Below are 17,552 nucleotides of genomic sequence, written 5' to 3'. Positions count from 1 at the left end.
ATATAATGAACAGAAAGTCAACACATGGGATGATCTGTACAAATTAAGTGCAATCATGTGTGTTTTTTTTTTAATGAATTAAAGTGCGTACCGTTTCTTCAAATCCAGATAATCATCATACAAAAAAAATTAATTATATATATTTTTCTAATGCAATTTGATAAACTTTCCCTTCTTTTTTTTTTTCAATAAAAGCATCTGACTGTCCGAGTGACGTCGTATTGGGTTGACCCGGTAATATTTCGAAAACTTTTGTTCGCATTCAATTAACAATCCAAATTCCCAGTTCAGTAGTCCCAGAATTGCGGAAAATGGATTAAACATAATCCCCATCTTATGGATCTACCAACATGACAGACCTCATTGAACACTTACGTTGATGCCTACGCAACAGAAGTTAACGAAATCGACCTAAAATGATCTTCACATAAGCAAGTCATATCCTTCCCGGTGTATTTACCAGAAAGAAAAAGGAAAGATAACCGAGCCTATAAATATCGGAACTTGTTGGGTTAACGAAGGAGCCGACTGAAAGGGGAGTCTTATTACTTCACAGAAGAAACCGTTGGCTTATATATGTACAAACAAGACCAACCTGATGCACCTACAAAGCTAGCGCCAGGTTATGTCAAACTACAACCTGAGAATCCAGAGTCATAAGATGGGGCACTTAAGTTTCAAATCCATACAAAGCATCATGAAACCCGAGTACAACCGATTCAAGATTGTCCTAAATGCTTGGTTTTCCTTCTCTTTACAAAATAAATGTTAGACCTGCATATCGGAGATGGTATACACTGGAGAACTCCTCTTCTCTTCCCGTCACACCCACTGCCCCAAAATCACAAACACGGTGTGCTTGCCTTCCATCCACGTCCTTCCTGCAAAATGACGTTCATCCAATTCTCTATTAGCATTCACAGGCGGAGAAGAAATGGAAGGAATAATCAACGTGAAATATCGTTGCCTACCTTTGTTGAGCTTTCCATATCGTCAGGATGCCAGTTTTATTTCCCCAAAAGAAAAGTTACACCTCTTTACAGCAACTTCTAAGGTAAATTCTACACGAAAATGCTTGAATTTCTCCCACTGTCCAGCAAGAAAATGGGTGCATTCTGTCCCCATCAAATGCTCCAACGAATAGGTATGCAATTCTTTCCATAGTCCACCGGGAAAGTTAGATGTCACCTCTATCTCTATATACACCTACATTGATCAGAATCTATCGCTGCAGCAGCAGTAAGAAGCAAGCAAGCACGAAACCTTCTTCATTCTGGAAAATCATCATGCTCCTGCAATCAAGTACGTCGAATGGACACTTTTGATTTCTTTCAGTCACCTCTTCTCCCTATGAATTATCTGCAGCAGGCAGTCCTCGTTGGTCAAGCCCTATGGAATTAGTCTAGGACTGAGTTTAACAATGTTAATGCTTGCTACATCAACCCTCGAGTTCCTTTCTCTTCCTGCTAGATTTTCTTGAAGCCTTCGCTTTTTCTACAGTATCTGAAGCTGATTCTGGCTTCCGCTCCGGCATACTATCTGGCTTGCATTGTTCAGGTGAATCCGAGCTGCACATGTTCTTCTCGTAGATAATGGAGGAGTCAAGCGCATATACACGCAGCGCTAGGGAAGAGATGGTGGAAGTTTTGACAGCAGCAGATAATGAGGACCAGTACCACCATTCATTCCTTAGATACTGGGTCTTGATCATGTCCTCAAAAACGATCGTTGCTTGAATAATCTGAAATGAACAAAGACCAGTCAAATCAGGGAATCATGTAAAAGCGCAAGAAAGTTTCAGAACCAAATGAAAAGAAATAAGATAAGTGGGCTTTTAAGCCAGGCAGGAGCTTCAGCCATATGTTTCAAAATTCACATAATTTATTTAGGAAATAATCAATAACAAACCATATTTGGCCCACATATCGCACTCCCTTTTCAATATGAAGATGTAGACATTCCTTGTAGTTAAAAGTTTTGGAAACAGATGAGGATTCCTCATCTGCTGAAATAATGAACTTTCAGAAATCATGAATCAGTAGCATGAATAAGCTTCAAAACTGCATTTAATTTATGTGAAATAACATCCCACACGGTAAAAGATAGGAAACAGCAACCACCTCAAATATTGTCTGTGCAGATTTGACGAAAGAACGCCAGGCCCATCTCCTTTCCATATGTGCCCTAGATGGTCTAAAAGCTTCTTCACAGAGTGCAGCTTCCATGTCAAGTAAGTTTAACTTCAATCTTTTCAAAACATTGGAGGCTTCACCGACTAATGGTCTCAATGAAGACGATGGCACTACACAGCGACAAGTAGGAATATCTCGAGAAGGCGCACCTTCCTTTTCCTTATGACACCGAGATGTTGCTCGGATACTATTTTTGGATGCACTCTTCTCACTCACTGTTCTAGCACTGAAACTATCAACCATTCTTGCATTAGGTGCATATCTCTTTTCTAGAGAAGCGAGTGCTCCATCAACATCCATGAGATCCTTAGGCAGAATACCAGCGCCACTCTTTGGAATAAGCATGGCAGTAGAGTCATCGAGATAAGGAGACCTTGATGGCACAAATGATGGAACTCCATTGGATCCGATAAGACCTATTTGTGTCACCAATTCTCTGTTGGAGTCTTTTGTTATGAACTGGGAACTTATCTCCTCAATGTCATATGGGCACATGGAACATTCATTCTTATACATAATCAACTTTGAGCTCAGCCCTGGGAACGTCTTTCTCTCAAGCATTGCCCCCTTGCCCTTTTCTCTTGAAGAGTCCAGAATTTCCTTGCCCTTCTCATGGTCTGATGAGGCTGAACTGCATCTACCTTCCTTATGTGCTTCTAGATCTTCCAAGGTTAGGAAGGTCTTGTGGCAAAAGAGACAATGCACTCTAGCAGGCAAAACTGGTTCCAAGCATATGCACCTGTAGATTTTCTCTTCGGCACTGAGATATCCCTTCTCCTCATGCTTATTCAACATGTCATGAGTCAATGAGTCCAAAAAAGGACCATATTTGCTTTCCAACAACAGAGCAGCCTTTGTAGCTGGGTGATCAGAAACAGCAAAATCTAATGGAAGAGCTGCTAGGGACTCATCCAAAGCATGCTCTCTACAATCCTGAAGATCCTGTGATCGAAATTTTCGCCAGTAAAGAATGGCATCCTTCAAAGCCCTTTCTTTTGGGTCATCGTCTGTCAACCACCCAATGAGTTCCTCGATCTCGGCCTCACTTTGATAAGAAATCAAGGGTGGATATGTCACCACATCATTCGAGTCATACCAATAGGGGCAGCGGGCTTTTGAACCCTCCAGAACTGAACCATCGCACAGGCTCGAGATATCAGGTGCTTTCCCTATTATCTTTGTTGCCAAACTTCCATCAACTACAAACCTTAGCCGGTTCCCAGGAATTGCAGCTGCCCAATACATCCGACCCAAAGAATCAGAACCCAGAAACTCCCTTCGTATTGATTGCTTAAGAAACTGTAATTGTAAACTGCTCATCAAACTCTGCAAACGTGAAATCTCGTTCTTCACAGAATTTAATTCAACCTGCCAAATATTTGGCTCATCTAGATTATCTGGATGCTGAGCAGAAGCAATATTTCTTTCCTCAGGCAAGGCTTCTCTTTGCAAGTCCTTGTCTTGTAGCTTAGGATCTGATGCAGGCAGCTCATTCATTTCAGAGGATTTAGAATTATTTACATCAGTAGGACTCGATGAAAGATTCTCTTGTAGCTTAGTACTGCCCTGAGCATTCTCAGCATCTTCAAATTCACCATTGGTTTCACTAGGAGGGCTACTTTGATCATCACAAACATGGTTCTTCTTAGATCTAGTATAAGATAACTCCTTCTGGAACCCATTTTGGGCTTGTGGCTCAGAGGCAATATTTAAGTGGTTAGATCTCTCACCTCGCTTTTCTAATATTAAACTGCCATCATTTGCCGGTGCTGGAGCAAATCCTTCCTTCATAAACTCTGCAACTCTGTCGATGATAGCCGCATCAGTCTTTATCGCTCTAACCAAGAACTCCTCCCTTGACTTTAGAGCCTTATACTCCAGAGATAAAGAACGCAATTTCTGTTGGAGTTCCAAAGACGTTTCAGCACACTGCTCAAGGTGCTGACGGATAATAGCTGAGTTAAGCAACTCATCACATAGGAATTTAAGTAGGAAGATTCTCTGCAATTGAAAGAAAGTGGAACTCAATAAGTTACAATCAAGTAAAAGCAATCAGGCCAATTGCACGATGGTGGATGAGAGATTTCTAGGAATCCAATGTGAGAAGGTTAAATACACAATTTCTCTTAATCGTCATTTATCCAACCATCAACAGCCAAATAAGATCAGAAATATCATTCCTCTAAAACCATATCTAAAAATTTCACTGTGACTATCAAATCCACTTCTAAATCTTACAGGAAGATACAGACAGCCGTAAGAAGATATAGTGATCAAGGTGGCAAGAGCAATCAAGAGAAAGAAGGCACAAATAGATGCAAGTTCTTGCAAAAAGGTCGTGGAATAAAAGAGATGCTACATTAGCTGAATATGAAAAGCAGCACATAGAGGTCTGAGGGCATTACCTCGTCTATGCTATATTCCCAATACTCTTTTTCTTCCATCACAGATGCTAAATGTGAGAGGGCCTCCAAGTAATCACGGGTAACTTCTCCCTGGTACCTTCTGCCCCGGCGTCTACGAGACAAGAGACTTTGCTCTGACCCATCCATAGTGATACGCCTTCCAGCAACACAAGAAGGACAATACCAGTTTCCTTCGGGAATTCTCGAGAGTGGAGGGTTCAAACAATAGGTGTGATACTCACCATCACATGTATCACAGAGTAAAACACTGTCATCATCCTTATCCACACCACAGACTTTGCAAACTCCTTCATCCCAAGGGGCTTTAGGAAGCACACTTATTGAAGAAACAAGATCACTTAGTTCCTTCTTCTTCTCAGCACTCAAAGATTCCAAACTTGTGTACTCTCCAAGTTGATGAACAAGAGGGATAACCTGCATAAAAAAGGTTCACTTTTTCACTGAAGTGGACTGGTAAAGCATTCAAAATCGAAACTGTGTCCAAGAGAAGGCAAAAGAGTTCCACAATAGATAGGACACAGTGTCTGCAAAATTGCAATCTTTGGCTTCAGATTCGTAGATATCAGCCTTATGATGTAGGGAACACTTTCAAGAAAACCAAGCAGAGTAAACTGTAAACAAGAAAGATTTTCACCATTAAAGGATCATGAAAATATTAACTTGTGGAGCCCACACCAGAGTCTGAAACATTCTGATAGGAAACTAACCACTCATAAATAATAACAAATTAAGACAGTAGAGACTTCACGTAAGAAAGCTTCATAAACAAAAAAGATGAGGCAATTTCTTTTGGTCTATTCCTAACATCCACTTTAACAAGTATACTTTCTTTCACGTATCAATTACTCCTATTTGATGTTAATGTAACTGACATAATCACCAAATGTATAAATAGAATCCCTCGCATCATAAGGTAATCAAGGCAGAATTTACTAACCTTCTCTGCAAACAATGATTCAAAGTTCTCAGATAATTTGTCAGCTAATTCAACCAAATCAGGCTGATCCCCAAAAGCAGAGCGAAGATTATCCCATAACTGCACCAATACAAAGCTTTTAGCAAACTCTTAGCCAGGTTTTTCCACGAGTGAAACAAAAATTTAAACCTGCCAAACCAAAAGCTTGTCAAATTGAAGCCACATACTGTTTTGAATAAAGAAATACCTCATGAACATCATCCAAAAATGCTTCATGGAACCCTCCATAGGCTCCAGCTGCCAATCGTAGATCAATAGTCCTGAAATCAAGCTGTCTAGACACCATTGCTGGAGATCCAAGAAGTCCCTCATCATCATTGTCGCAACTATTCACAAGTTTTCTTCCCAACAAATTGCAGAAAACTTTGGAATCATCAGCCGCAGCAGCGTGACGTAGCACAATGCGGCATTGTTTCATAAGAATGTCAGAAACAGTTACTACAGAATTTTTCTTCTTTCCATCGTCAGGTTTCTGTGGAAATTTATCGGTAGATGCATCTGCTAGCACAGAAATGACGGCTTTCTGCATTCAATCAATAACAGAATATTTTGACCGTTACAGTGAGAAAAAAATATAAACGCCGACCAGGACTATAAATAACCTAATCAATTTAATAGATGCAACCAAGAGATAGACGGACATGCTATGAATAGTATTTAATCATATCCATGCATCTATTGAGAAATCAACAGACACAAACTACAAACTCCATCAGAACATTAACTTCAATTACTAAATATTATCGACATAAAGTACCAAAACATATGCATATCATATATCATTAATACGGGGGAAAAGATCAAGGGGCCACTAAAAATTGGCATTGATCGTTCTAAATTATCGGTCGTAAAGCTATGACTATGCGGGTTAAAGATGAACATTTATTTAAGTTTTACTGGAATTTTCAATGTTACTACCTGATGTACCTCATGTAATAAGAAGCATGGGAAGAAAACAAGAATCAACGGGAAAAAAAATAAAAAAAATAGAAAGATGCAAGAATAGGAACAGCAAGCACAAGAATACATCACTATATCTATTAGAGGACACACCTTTGTAGGTCCAGATGCATTGCCCTTATAAACTTCCTTGCTAATTGAGTGTTCCAATCTCTTCCGTGCCCATTCTGGTGGATGTTTACTCAACGCATCATACACACACTTTCTAATCCTAGTGCCCACATTAGTTGGCAATTTCTTAACAGGTTCCAGAGCCTTAGCCCAATCAGGAAGACAAGGCTCACTTGCAGTGCGAATCTCAGAAGCACTGGATTGAGCATACTCTTCTCCTTCGATAGTAAGAACATCATTTCCTCTGCTCAGAAAACCAAAGATTTGCTTCGAAGCTTCTGCAAGCAACTAAAGATCAAACATTTCAAGATGTGAGGACCCTTTGTTGTTTACAACCAAATTCATCCCCATGAATTTAACTACATGGAATGACTTCACCCAATATAAGAATAAATGAAGAATCCTAACTGGAAATTGTAAATGCAAACTTTAACTTTAAAACAGTTATCCTAACAAATGCAAAAGAAGCTTGTTGAGAATTTCGATAATCAGAAGCAATCTGAGACATTTTCTCATATAAAAGCTGCAGAAACTTCCATCAGAAATCCTGAACAAGCCAAAAATTTGTCATTTAATGCACTGTAAATTGTTTTTAAGGTCTCCATGGAGCATAAAATTAATTCTTTTGGCACCAGATATAACTATAGGACAATGAAACTTCCATATTTGAAATTGCAACTACCATCAAAGGTACTTCCTTGACTTAAGCAGTTTGCTAAAAAAACTTTTCTTTTCTTTTAAGACAAAAAGCATTAATATAGAAAGTACGGATCTTACAAGTGCATCTGCTTCCATCCCAGCAACACCAGAAAGGGAGCCACAAAGCAACCCGCCATCTCCTTGCAGGCATCGGAACACTTTGCCACTTTCACGAGCAATAACTTCAACGGAGTCAGAATTACCATCCATTGATAAGATAGCTAAGATGTATCTTCGAGCTAACTCCGGCCAACTCAGTTCATTTACAGGCAGCATATTGAGCTTACTTCTTTTTACTGGAACATAGCTATCGATATCTCTCTTTTTTCCCCGTTTTGGTTTCAACTCACCACCATCAAAACTTGGATCCACGAGTGGTGCAACCTTTGATTGAAGCTCCCCTATTAACAAAGTAAGCAGCGAGCTGTGCACCTTTGTCAGAGCTACTCCGAAACATGTGCCTCTCCTGACGGATGTGCTTTTGGCTTCAGCCAATTCCTTTTGGTTTGCAACTTCCATTGGTACAGGTGCCCATTGATTTTCCCCAGGAGGTGTCAGAACAGATGCCCCACTTAAGGATGGATTTCGTCCACCCAATTTATCAGTTCGATGCACATTCGACAATTGGTTATGTTCCCAGTTCTGCGCAAGACTGGCAGCACCTGATAGAGGGATGGCAAGTTCTTCCTCCAATTCCTCCAATGCAAATGTCTCTTTCAGACCCAAAATTTCATGGAATCGCCACAGTATTTCCCATATCTGCATTCATCAAAGAAGTTGAGTACTTTTTCAGAAAGCACACGTTAATGTGACAGTTAATTACTTTTCATCTGAAACTTATATGAATACATGTGTGTGTGTATTTATACATGTCTGTAAGAATACCTAAGAACAGGATATGCTTTACCTGATAACAATCTCCAACAAGTTCCGGTAAAAGCCGCTGGCACAACAACGTCCCAGCAGGAGGGTAACGCTGACGACCTGAAATTTTGGCTCTTTTTAATCTTCTAAATAAGCTATCTAGAGCTGCTTCTTCCTTGACTACTACTCCATCTTTTCTTCTCACAACTAAACTCCCATTGCTGAATGTCAACATCTTCAAAAAATTATTCCTCTTATTCAGAGGTTCATACTGAGAACAAACTTCTAAATCAGGAAGCTGTTCAATCATTTCTTGAATAAACTCCACATCTAGTCCAAACCTATCCTGGCCCCACCACTTTGCCATGACTTCAGAGGAAATGTCGTGGCCATTTTCACTGAACACACTCTGTCCTGAAATTAGCAAACTCTGGAATTTCTTCAAAGTACCAAAACTCTGCTCACATTTTTTATCCATCATATCCAGGTTGAGTGAGAATGTTTCATGTCCAACATGCTTGCAAAACAACTGAACAGAGCACTTACTACCCCGTAGATCAGAAAAGGCATCAGCAAGTTTTTCAGACATTTTTTTCCAAGCTAATAATGAGGAACGTTCTTCCACAACAATCTCACCAATTGCATCTTTGAACTCTAATTGATCACATGAAAAGGCTCCTGATCTCTCTAAACCAGAACTAGCTTCAACTTGCATGGCATAACCTGGGACTCCACAAGCTTTGGTTGGAATTTTATCAAAGAAAGTTGATATCTCATTTGTTGTCGGTGGAAGAGGATCGGAAAGAATACTCTGAATATTATCATCACCATCCAACTCCGAAATAGAATTACAAGAGCCACTCCCTTCACCTTCTTGATAAGCAGATTGTCGTAGGGCCGGCTGGATGGAGATGACAGATCCGTTTGGCACGGATTCTGCGGAGCATGAGCACCTTCGGATCTTGAAAACAGGTCCAGACTCACCGCCATCTGATACGTCACAAAAGAAAAGTGACCCAGTGATCTTATCATGCCAACAGGATCTGTATCCAACTGGCCAAATTTGATCCAGTTCATGATAGGAAGGCCTCGAATCAATTGCTCCTAAAGAGAGAAGGAAGAAATCTTCAAACTGCACAGGTAGCCCATCCTGTAAAAACAAAAGAACCGAAATTTCAGGCCAGAAAATGGGTTTTGATGAGGAAACACAGAAAATATCGAGGACATACTCCCCATCTCTAACAAATTTTCGCATCTGTAATATACATAATATGATACAAATATAAATAACAGATATCAACAACAACAAGAACAGATGGAAACTGACAATAGATTGCTGAGAGCCGAAATCAGTACTGTCCTCAGCTCCAGCTTCTGACGGTTTTATCGCATTTGCATTGTTACCAGCATTAGCTTCTATCCTTTGAGAATTGGACAGAAACTCCTTATAGTAAGCTTGCAAGAGAAATTCCTTAGTTTCATTGAATCCATTGGTCACTGTAGATCTAGCTGGCTTCCTTTTCCCAGGCATATGAAACTTTTCCAGTAAGGAAGACCCCTGACTACCGGCTTTCGGTTCACTCACCTTATAGTCCGGTGCCAACCCAAGATGAGAAGCAACTTCAGACATAGAGTCGAATTTCTCTCCGCCAGGTGCACAATAAGTTGCATGTATTCCACCATTCAACTGTTTCAAATCCACCTGCCAGCCTTCCTCAAGTATACCATGCCTTTGAGAAATATGTTCCCTGAGATCAAGCAAGAAGGTCTCACTGGGATTGTGATGGGGAAATCTAAGCACTGAACTATCATGGCTCTTCATACTTTCCACTGGACACCCAAAGCCAACTTCAAATCCTTTGCACTTCATTAGGGCGTGATGCCGGGTATCTCCAAAACCAGCTTCCAAGTTGTAACTCAGAATCCCAGGAGCATTTTCAAAGCCAAGACCCCTTTTTGCATACAAGTTAGGATGTCTCACTGAAGAACCCAACTGGTGGCCACCAAAAGGAATATCACCCAAAGTGCGCTTTCTAAAATCAAAATAATTGTGAATATCAACAGCTAATAATGGAAATATGTATCAAGGATTTATAGCAAACAGTAAGCGCGAAAATATTCATTAAGATAATAAATGAAACATGCAAAAGGCACAAAAAAAATATAATAAGAAACAAGAAAATACTAGGGTGTTTTTAGCAAAGGCAACAATCCAAATATGAAAAGACTGGGTTTTGAGCCATACAGTCGCAAATCAGGCATCTGAAAAGCACTTTTAATTTGGCAAACAGTCCATATGATTTTGGATTCAGCGACCAGTTTTCTCAATAACTTTTTTATTGCAACAGAAATGCTTATTAATGATTCCCAACTGCTTTATCATTAGCTTATATTCATTAACACATTCTGCAAGCACGAGTTGCCTTTCAAATTATTTCCGGCTTTTAAAAAAAGGGAGAATGAAAGGACCACTTAGATTCAATGGAAAAGCTTCTCTAAGTTAATCTATTTAATTTTTAACTGGAAAAGAAAAGTGATATTATATAGTTGGTAACAGTCCAAATATGATATGACTGTCGGTTCGAGCCATATGCATGGAACAAAGTATCAAATCAAGCAATCGGAAGGCAATTAACTTTGGGAATGGTCTATCGAGATTTAATACCAGCTAACAGTTTTTCTCAGTTCACTTTTTATTGCGAGATGGATGCCTACTTGTGATTCCCAATTGTCTTAAAATTAGCTTATATTTGCCAACATATTCTGCAAACAGGTTTGTCTCTCAAATTATATCTGCCTTTTTTTTTCTACTGAGATTCAATGTAAAAACCTTCCCAAGTATTGGCTATTTGATTTTGATTGGAGGAAAAAAAAATAAAGTGATTTTATATGGTAGATTAAGCTTTAAAGATTCGAAGCTTTCCTTTCAAATTCAAGCTAATCTCGATTATTAGCTCTAAAATTAGCCGCAGCATTAAGCGGAATTAAAGCAAACACAGAAACAAAGTAATTGGAATCCAGTTCCAGAATGCATGCTGGGAAACCGTCAAGAATGCATGTAAATAATATGTCGGAGACAATAGCTTTCACGAAAGAGAAGTAAATGAGAAGATCATCAAAAGAACCTATCGCAGTTAACAACTCAAGAAAAACGATGACCATTTCTGCCATGATATGCACGAACAAGTCACGACAAGAAATTTCCGGGGAAGCTATTCACTCTTTTAAGTCACGAATATGTTGTTTAAAGAGACTCTACCCTGCCTCAACATCCTAGTCCATTGACTGTAATCAAATTACCCAATTAGCAGTTGACACCGTGGCATCTATTCCGCATTCCACGGGCAGTCATCATATCCAAAGCCAGCAGCATTTTAGCGGGAAAATTTAAAAACTCGACGCAAAAACATAACCTGAACTACCCAATTAACCGGTATCAGAAATTACCATCCCTGTCCTTAGATAACATGCGAGTAACGCATACGTGTGCAAGGTTACTCGATAATTATTACGAGAATTCCTAATGCCGAATAAATGTTACCATGCAGGATGCCGGAATCATCGAAATGCTAAGGCATCCTAATAATTACTTATATATCACCCTGCAAAAATCTCGTCTTTCAGCTCACCAGAGTTCAAACAAGGTCAAATTTTCAGCGAATGCATGTCACCAGGCCTCCTATATGATATTCAAACGCTGTATTCGAATAAAGCCCAAACAAAACCGCAATTCATGAGTGAAAAGGATGACAGAGCTGCAGCTGGACGAGCATACCTCGAAGCTGTCGAGCCCTCGCCGGCCCCATCACCGTCACTGGGAGGCGAAGCGTTCATGTCAAAGACCCGCTTCCTCTTGGACTTAAACCCTAGGGGCCAGCCCTGGCTCTTCACTCCGTCCTTCGCACATTTCCCGCACACCCATTCGTCTCCGTCTATATCACCAACCCCGCGTAACCCAGCGCATCCCATGTGGAACACAAGGTCGCAGCCGTCGCAGACCACCACGCGCCCGCCGTCGTCCTCCCTCCGGCCGCACGCGCCGCAAGTGATGGGCCCACGGGCCGGCACTGGGGCTTCAGGGGGTTCCTGCGGGAGGTCGGGGACGTCCTGGTAGGTCCGGACGACGTCGAATGAGTCGGAGGAGGAGGGGATCTCGTTGAGGTCGATCCCGAGGGGGGGGGAGCGATTTGGATCTCTGGGTCGGTCGGAATCACCACCAAGCTCCATCCTTTTTATCTCCGTCCGCTGCTACCGCTGCTCAGCCGAGACTGAAACCGCGGCGGTGTTGGCTCAGCTGCAGCGGGAGCATTAACATTGCCTGAGAGAGGGAGAGGGACTGTGCGTTTTTTTTTTCCCAATCGAGGTTTTTTGTTTTTTGGTATTTGCGCTTTTCGATAGTTCGCTTTGGTTCTGTAGAGAGAGAGAGAGAGAGAGAGAGAGGAAATGGATCGAAGCGGACGAGGCTTCCTTCCTTTTGAGCAGAGGAGATGGGGGGAGAGGGGAGGGAGGGACGATGCAGAGTATGCTATCAGAGGAACTACTCGCTCTGCTCGTTCGACAGGTGGATGGGGGCCATCCCCGAGCTAACCTGTCTCGTGCAAGTTCATGGAGTTCGAGTTCGGGTGCTGCTGGAGAATCATGTCGAGCCCAAAGTACATATTTGGGTTGGGGAGTTCGAAGCCGCCAGCTGCAATGTGCGTTAAGCATGTCGAATCGCTCTAGTCCGATCCATCCCATCGGAAAATCACCATTGAAGTTCTCAGTCGAAGCAATATTTCCATCTCCACAGACAACTGCTGCTGCCGAGGAGTTCCTCATCTCCTTGATCCAATTTCCATCGACGTGGCATTGTTGGCCCGAACAATGCCAATGACTTCAGTGCACAGTTGCCACACTCGACAAGTACGGCTTTATTTGGTTTTCAAGTTATAAAACTTAATTTTATTCCTCTCCAAATTTAACATCACAATCATTATTGTTTTATAATTTTTTTCTTTTAATAATAAATTTTTACTCGTACTTTTTTCATAACTATTTTTATAATGAAATTTTTAATAATAAATTTATTATTTACATTCACATATATATTGCATGTATATATATATATATATATATTCTCATATATTCATGTATTTGTTAATACTTACGATTATTACACAACATCAAAATAAATTAGATCAACCAACTCAAAAACCAAATGCAAGCTTCGGTTTCGAAAAATCACTCCCAATTCTCAGTTCCTCGGTTCCATGATTCAGGTTCCGTCGGTGACGCGCAGAGTTACTTGCTAGAACAATGCTAATGAGTTTAGTGCATAGTTGCCACACTCGGTGAGTGGAAAGATTTCCTGAAACGACTTATCAGGTTTCAAGAACCTCTCAGCCTAGGTATAACCTTACTGCGATCATAATGACTTATTCATATTAGCGATGTTATATGTGAGTTGAATGTTTCCCCAAGCTCCCTGATTCAGTCTCTCTAGACGATGAAGAAATGATATGTTCGTCGAAAGATTGGCAGAGTTCGATGTGCATTTGCTTAACTATTTAGTAAATGGATTATTGTATTAATCATTTAATATATTCATAACAACTTATCCGTGTCAGAATTGTATATTTTGTTGAGAGAGTATTTTAGTCTCTCTTTTTTTTTGGAATTTCTGAGCTGAAGCTCGAAAATTTTTGTTTTTTTCTTTTTCAGTGAAGTCATCGAAATTTAAAGGAATCTTTCCATAAATATTTATGTAGACATTTAGGATCAAATGATACAGAGTAATATGCAAAAATAGGCGAAAACACATAAAGAAAGATCACTCTAAGAAAAATGGATTTCATTTTATCTAAAGTAATTTTAGAAAGTATTTCGTCGAACGTATTCTTTTAGTAAAACTGAATCGATAAATATTCATGTGTTAAAAAATCATCATGGTGCGAGGAACACCCAATTATGGTAAAATCTTAGCTAACATTCATCCATATCACATGCCTAATATATTTTATCAATCAATTTTATTAAGTATTTTATTAGGGTCGCACCTATCATTAAATATTAGCCAAAATAAAAAATATTGAAAAAAATAAAATTGGATTGCTCTTAACAATGCGATTGGTTATATATGTCATGTTAATTTTTAGAATGTACGTGTCATGCACTGTTGGATTCTTCTCAATATAACAACGTAATTTGCTATATATGTCATGGCATTTATTCATTTTCTGTTTCCCTTTTGAACTTACCAATTATGAAAGTCGCGGTTCGTGTATTTGAGTGAAAGGGATGAAGCAATCGGAGGTACCAATAAAAAGATAAATTTCCCGCCTTAGAGATAAATATTAGATTTCATCAAATTTGAATAATAATATGTTATTTTTAAAAATATTTATACTGCGTTTGGTTTCAAAGTACGATTTTAAAATAAAATTTTGATTTTGAAAATGTGTGATATAAATGAAATCCATCATTTGACTTTGTATAAATTATTTTATTTTGTTGTAGATAAAATTAAATTAAAGTAGGATTTTAAAATTCTATTTTGAAACAAAACAAACCTTTAAATTTTTTCCGTTTGTATTGCAGTCTATTTTCAAAATCCGTATCGACTCCGCGTGCATATACAGATCAACCGTACCGCTCTACTCTAATTTTCTTTTCCTCAAATATCACCCAATAACAGATATGACGTAACAGAGTTCGATCGTTACGGGCGAGACGCAATCCTTTCCCATTGATCTTGCAGGAAAGGAGGTAAAAGTTCCTCCATGCACTGGTCAAGTTGGTCTGCGGGCGGCAAACACATGTCAAACAAAGCCAGGGAAACAGCATTGAAGGCGGTTCCTTTCAGCTTCACGCGATAGAAACATTTCAAAGACTCACGGTAAAAGCGTGGGCGCAGGAACGTTCATTCCGTGATACGATGCGATGCCACGCCGCGCCAAGTGGGGAGGAGTTACCGCATCGTCGGAAATCGGCTCGATTGATATGAAAGCACCGATTAATATTTTCAAGCCGGCTTGTTGTCGATTTATAGCATCACCATTTAGGAATCGGTAATCAATGACCAGCCTCGTGTATATCATGATATGGCAGGTCGTTGGTTGGGCCGTTGGTCTAGTGAGTTAGTTCGAGTAGTCGCAGTTCAGACTGGATATAATCGAATCAAGCCAAAAATGGGCCAAAGATCCGGGTAGAACATGTGGCCCATGGGGTGATATGAAGCTCAAGATGATAAATTTGATCCATGTGACAGAAAATGCTGCCCATTGGGCTTGCTGGATCCATTGCCAAACCATGAAGTGAAAATATCGAAATCGAAATTGATAAAATAATAATCATTATAATATTAATTCTAATATTGATATTCATAATGTGATCCAAAAAAGTATATTATAATTCGAGTTTTATCAGGTAACAATTTTTTTGTTCTTTCCCACCCACTCCATTAAAGAATCAATTCATAATTTCAAACAAAATTTTTTTTTATTCCTTAAAAAGCAGTTCTCATACCAACTAAACTGTCGTAGTCGGCAGACCTCTGCGACATGGCATAGAAAAGGACACCAACAGCAACAATTTAATCAAAATGTAGCAATTTAATCCAGTACCATTGTAATGTCTTCTAGGAAATCGATCGAAATATCAGGTCGGAACGTATGCCAGATCGCATTTTGGGTAAAGTGTTGATTAGCCAAATTTCTTTGCGGTTCCTGTGATAACCGTGTTTTCCTGTCTGTTGACTCCTACTCCGTTCGTAGTGAACCCGATCCATGATGCCGATAATCACCATAGTGATCCTGATATTTGCTGGGATCGTGATGCTGATCCTGGCCCACGTGTGTATGATCGAGTGGATCTTTCGGAGAGGACTCAGAAACAACAACAATGACGGAGCTGTGGTTGGCCGGAGCAGTCGAGGGAACATGAGCATGTCCAAGGACGACGTAGAGAAGCTCCCTTGCTTCGACTTCATATCAAAAGAAGCGAGTAGCGCCAATGGTAGCCCTTTGAACTGTGCTGTCTGCTTGGAGAGCTTCAAGGTGGGGGAGAGGTGCAGGCTGCTGCCCATTTGCAGCCACAGCTTCCACGCGGAGTGTGTCGATGCCTGGCTTCTGAAGAGGCCGAGCTGCCCGATCTGCCGGAACCGAGTTGACTCGGGCAGGTTCGGCCCTGTAGAAGGGAGCAGCGGGCACTTCAGCAGTTTCAGCCTCAGCAATATGGAGAGCCAGGGAACTGAGAGCAGCCGGTTCAGCGATTCGAGATCTGACCTGATCATAGAGGATCCAATAAGCCAATCGAGTGATGGGAGACTCGATAACCAAAGAGAAGGAGTGACTGAGATCTCAGAGTCGCAGTAAGGTATACCTTACATGCATATCTAATTAGTTTGTATTACATATCGCCATATATGATCGCCGAAGAGATTCACATGTTGGTGCTCCATCCTATTAGATCTTTCTTCTCTTTGTTAGTCTGGAATGGGCTGTCTGTGACCATTCAGTGCCACAAAGGCCAACCGATATAACTACGAGACATATACCGAGTACTTTAGGACAGAATTTCGAGAAATATGAGCACTCATCGTGAGCCTTATCTCAAAGGCCCTTGACTATACATAGGGTGAAGCTTGCAAACAGGCTAGCATTCGACGGAATGCTGGAAGTTCGATAGTCTCTCATCTCATAGGAGAACACCGAAAATGATACGGTGGTCGAGCATCAGTAGCATTGGGCTGTGTCGGGCTGGGCCCAGTCTTTATGAAAGACATATGGAGGAGGATTCACTCATCGCGGGCTTTCTGTTGTTTGCTAGGTTTTTGCTCGGGAATTCGATAGGCAAAGTAGTTTACAATCTGTTAGAAGGTGTTTGGTTCGCGGATTGTTAGATTATAAGATATGTTTTAATTCTGCTTTGCGGATATGTTTGCTAGGTTTTTGCTCGGGAATTCGATTGGCAAAGCAGTTTACAATCTATTAGAAGGCGTTTGGTTCGCGGATTGTTAGATTATAAGATATGTTTCAATTCTGGGAAAGTAAACTCGGGAATGTAATATTGTTTGGAATGTTATATTTCCTTGTTGAGTAAGTATATAGTATTTTGAGAAAATATTCAGTAATATAATATTACAGTGTTTGGTGCGAAAATAAATTGATCGGAAAGATTGCCTAAACAATAGTGCCCTTATTATATAATATTCTTAGATGAATAAAATAATTAAAATCTAAATTAAAAATGTTATATTAAAATTTATTTTTTGTTCAAAATCTTCATTTTAATATCAGTAGCTAAATTTTTTTCTTTAATAACAAGTACTTCTGAATAGTTAAATAA

General features: G+C 40.0%; 2 protein-coding genes across 3 annotated transcripts; one reads left to right on the top strand and one right to left on the bottom strand.

Annotated features, from left to right (window-relative positions):
- Window positions 1-512: 512 nt before the first annotated feature.
- LOC116196221 (methyl-CpG-binding domain-containing protein 9) lies at window positions 513-13,042 on the bottom strand. The gene is made up of 11 exons (XM_031525839.1): window positions 12,004-13,042; window positions 9,556-10,261; window positions 8,272-9,378; window positions 7,443-8,123; window positions 6,648-6,953; window positions 5,782-6,117; window positions 5,556-5,654; window positions 4,598-5,032; window positions 2,121-4,193; window positions 972-1,741; window positions 513-881 (listed from the first exon to the last, which is right to left on the bottom strand). Exons 1-10 carry the CDS (start codon window positions 12,453-12,455, stop codon window positions 1,439-1,441), a joined length of 6,498 nt encoding a protein of 2,165 aa, XP_031381699.1. The 5' UTR covers window positions 12,456-13,042; the 3' UTR covers window positions 513-881; window positions 972-1,438.
- A 2,597-nt stretch (window positions 13,043-15,639) lies between these two features.
- On the top strand, window positions 15,640-17,306 carry LOC116194805 (probable E3 ubiquitin-protein ligase ATL44). 2 transcript variants are annotated; one of them, XM_031523699.1, is made up of 2 exons: window positions 15,640-15,896; window positions 15,980-17,306. In XM_031523699.1, exon 2 carries the CDS (start codon window positions 15,992-15,994, stop codon window positions 16,577-16,579), a length of 588 nt encoding a protein of 195 aa, XP_031379559.1. In that variant the 5' UTR covers window positions 15,640-15,896; window positions 15,980-15,991; the 3' UTR covers window positions 16,580-17,306. The 2 variants fall into 2 exon arrangements, with proteins under 2 accessions (XP_031379559.1, XP_031379558.1); XM_031523698.1 differs by having other exon boundaries at window positions 15,822-16,580; window positions 17,152-17,306.
- Window positions 17,307-17,552: the final 246 nt, after the last annotated feature.

This window comes from Punica granatum, chromosome 2, assembly GCF_007655135.1.
Source record: "Punica granatum isolate Tunisia-2019 chromosome 2, ASM765513v2, whole genome shotgun sequence".
NCBI lineage: Eukaryota > Viridiplantae > Streptophyta > Magnoliopsida > Myrtales > Lythraceae > Punica > Punica granatum.
The sequence above is the reverse complement of the archived record's forward strand: the minus strand, read 5'-3'. Positions and strand labels throughout refer to the sequence as shown.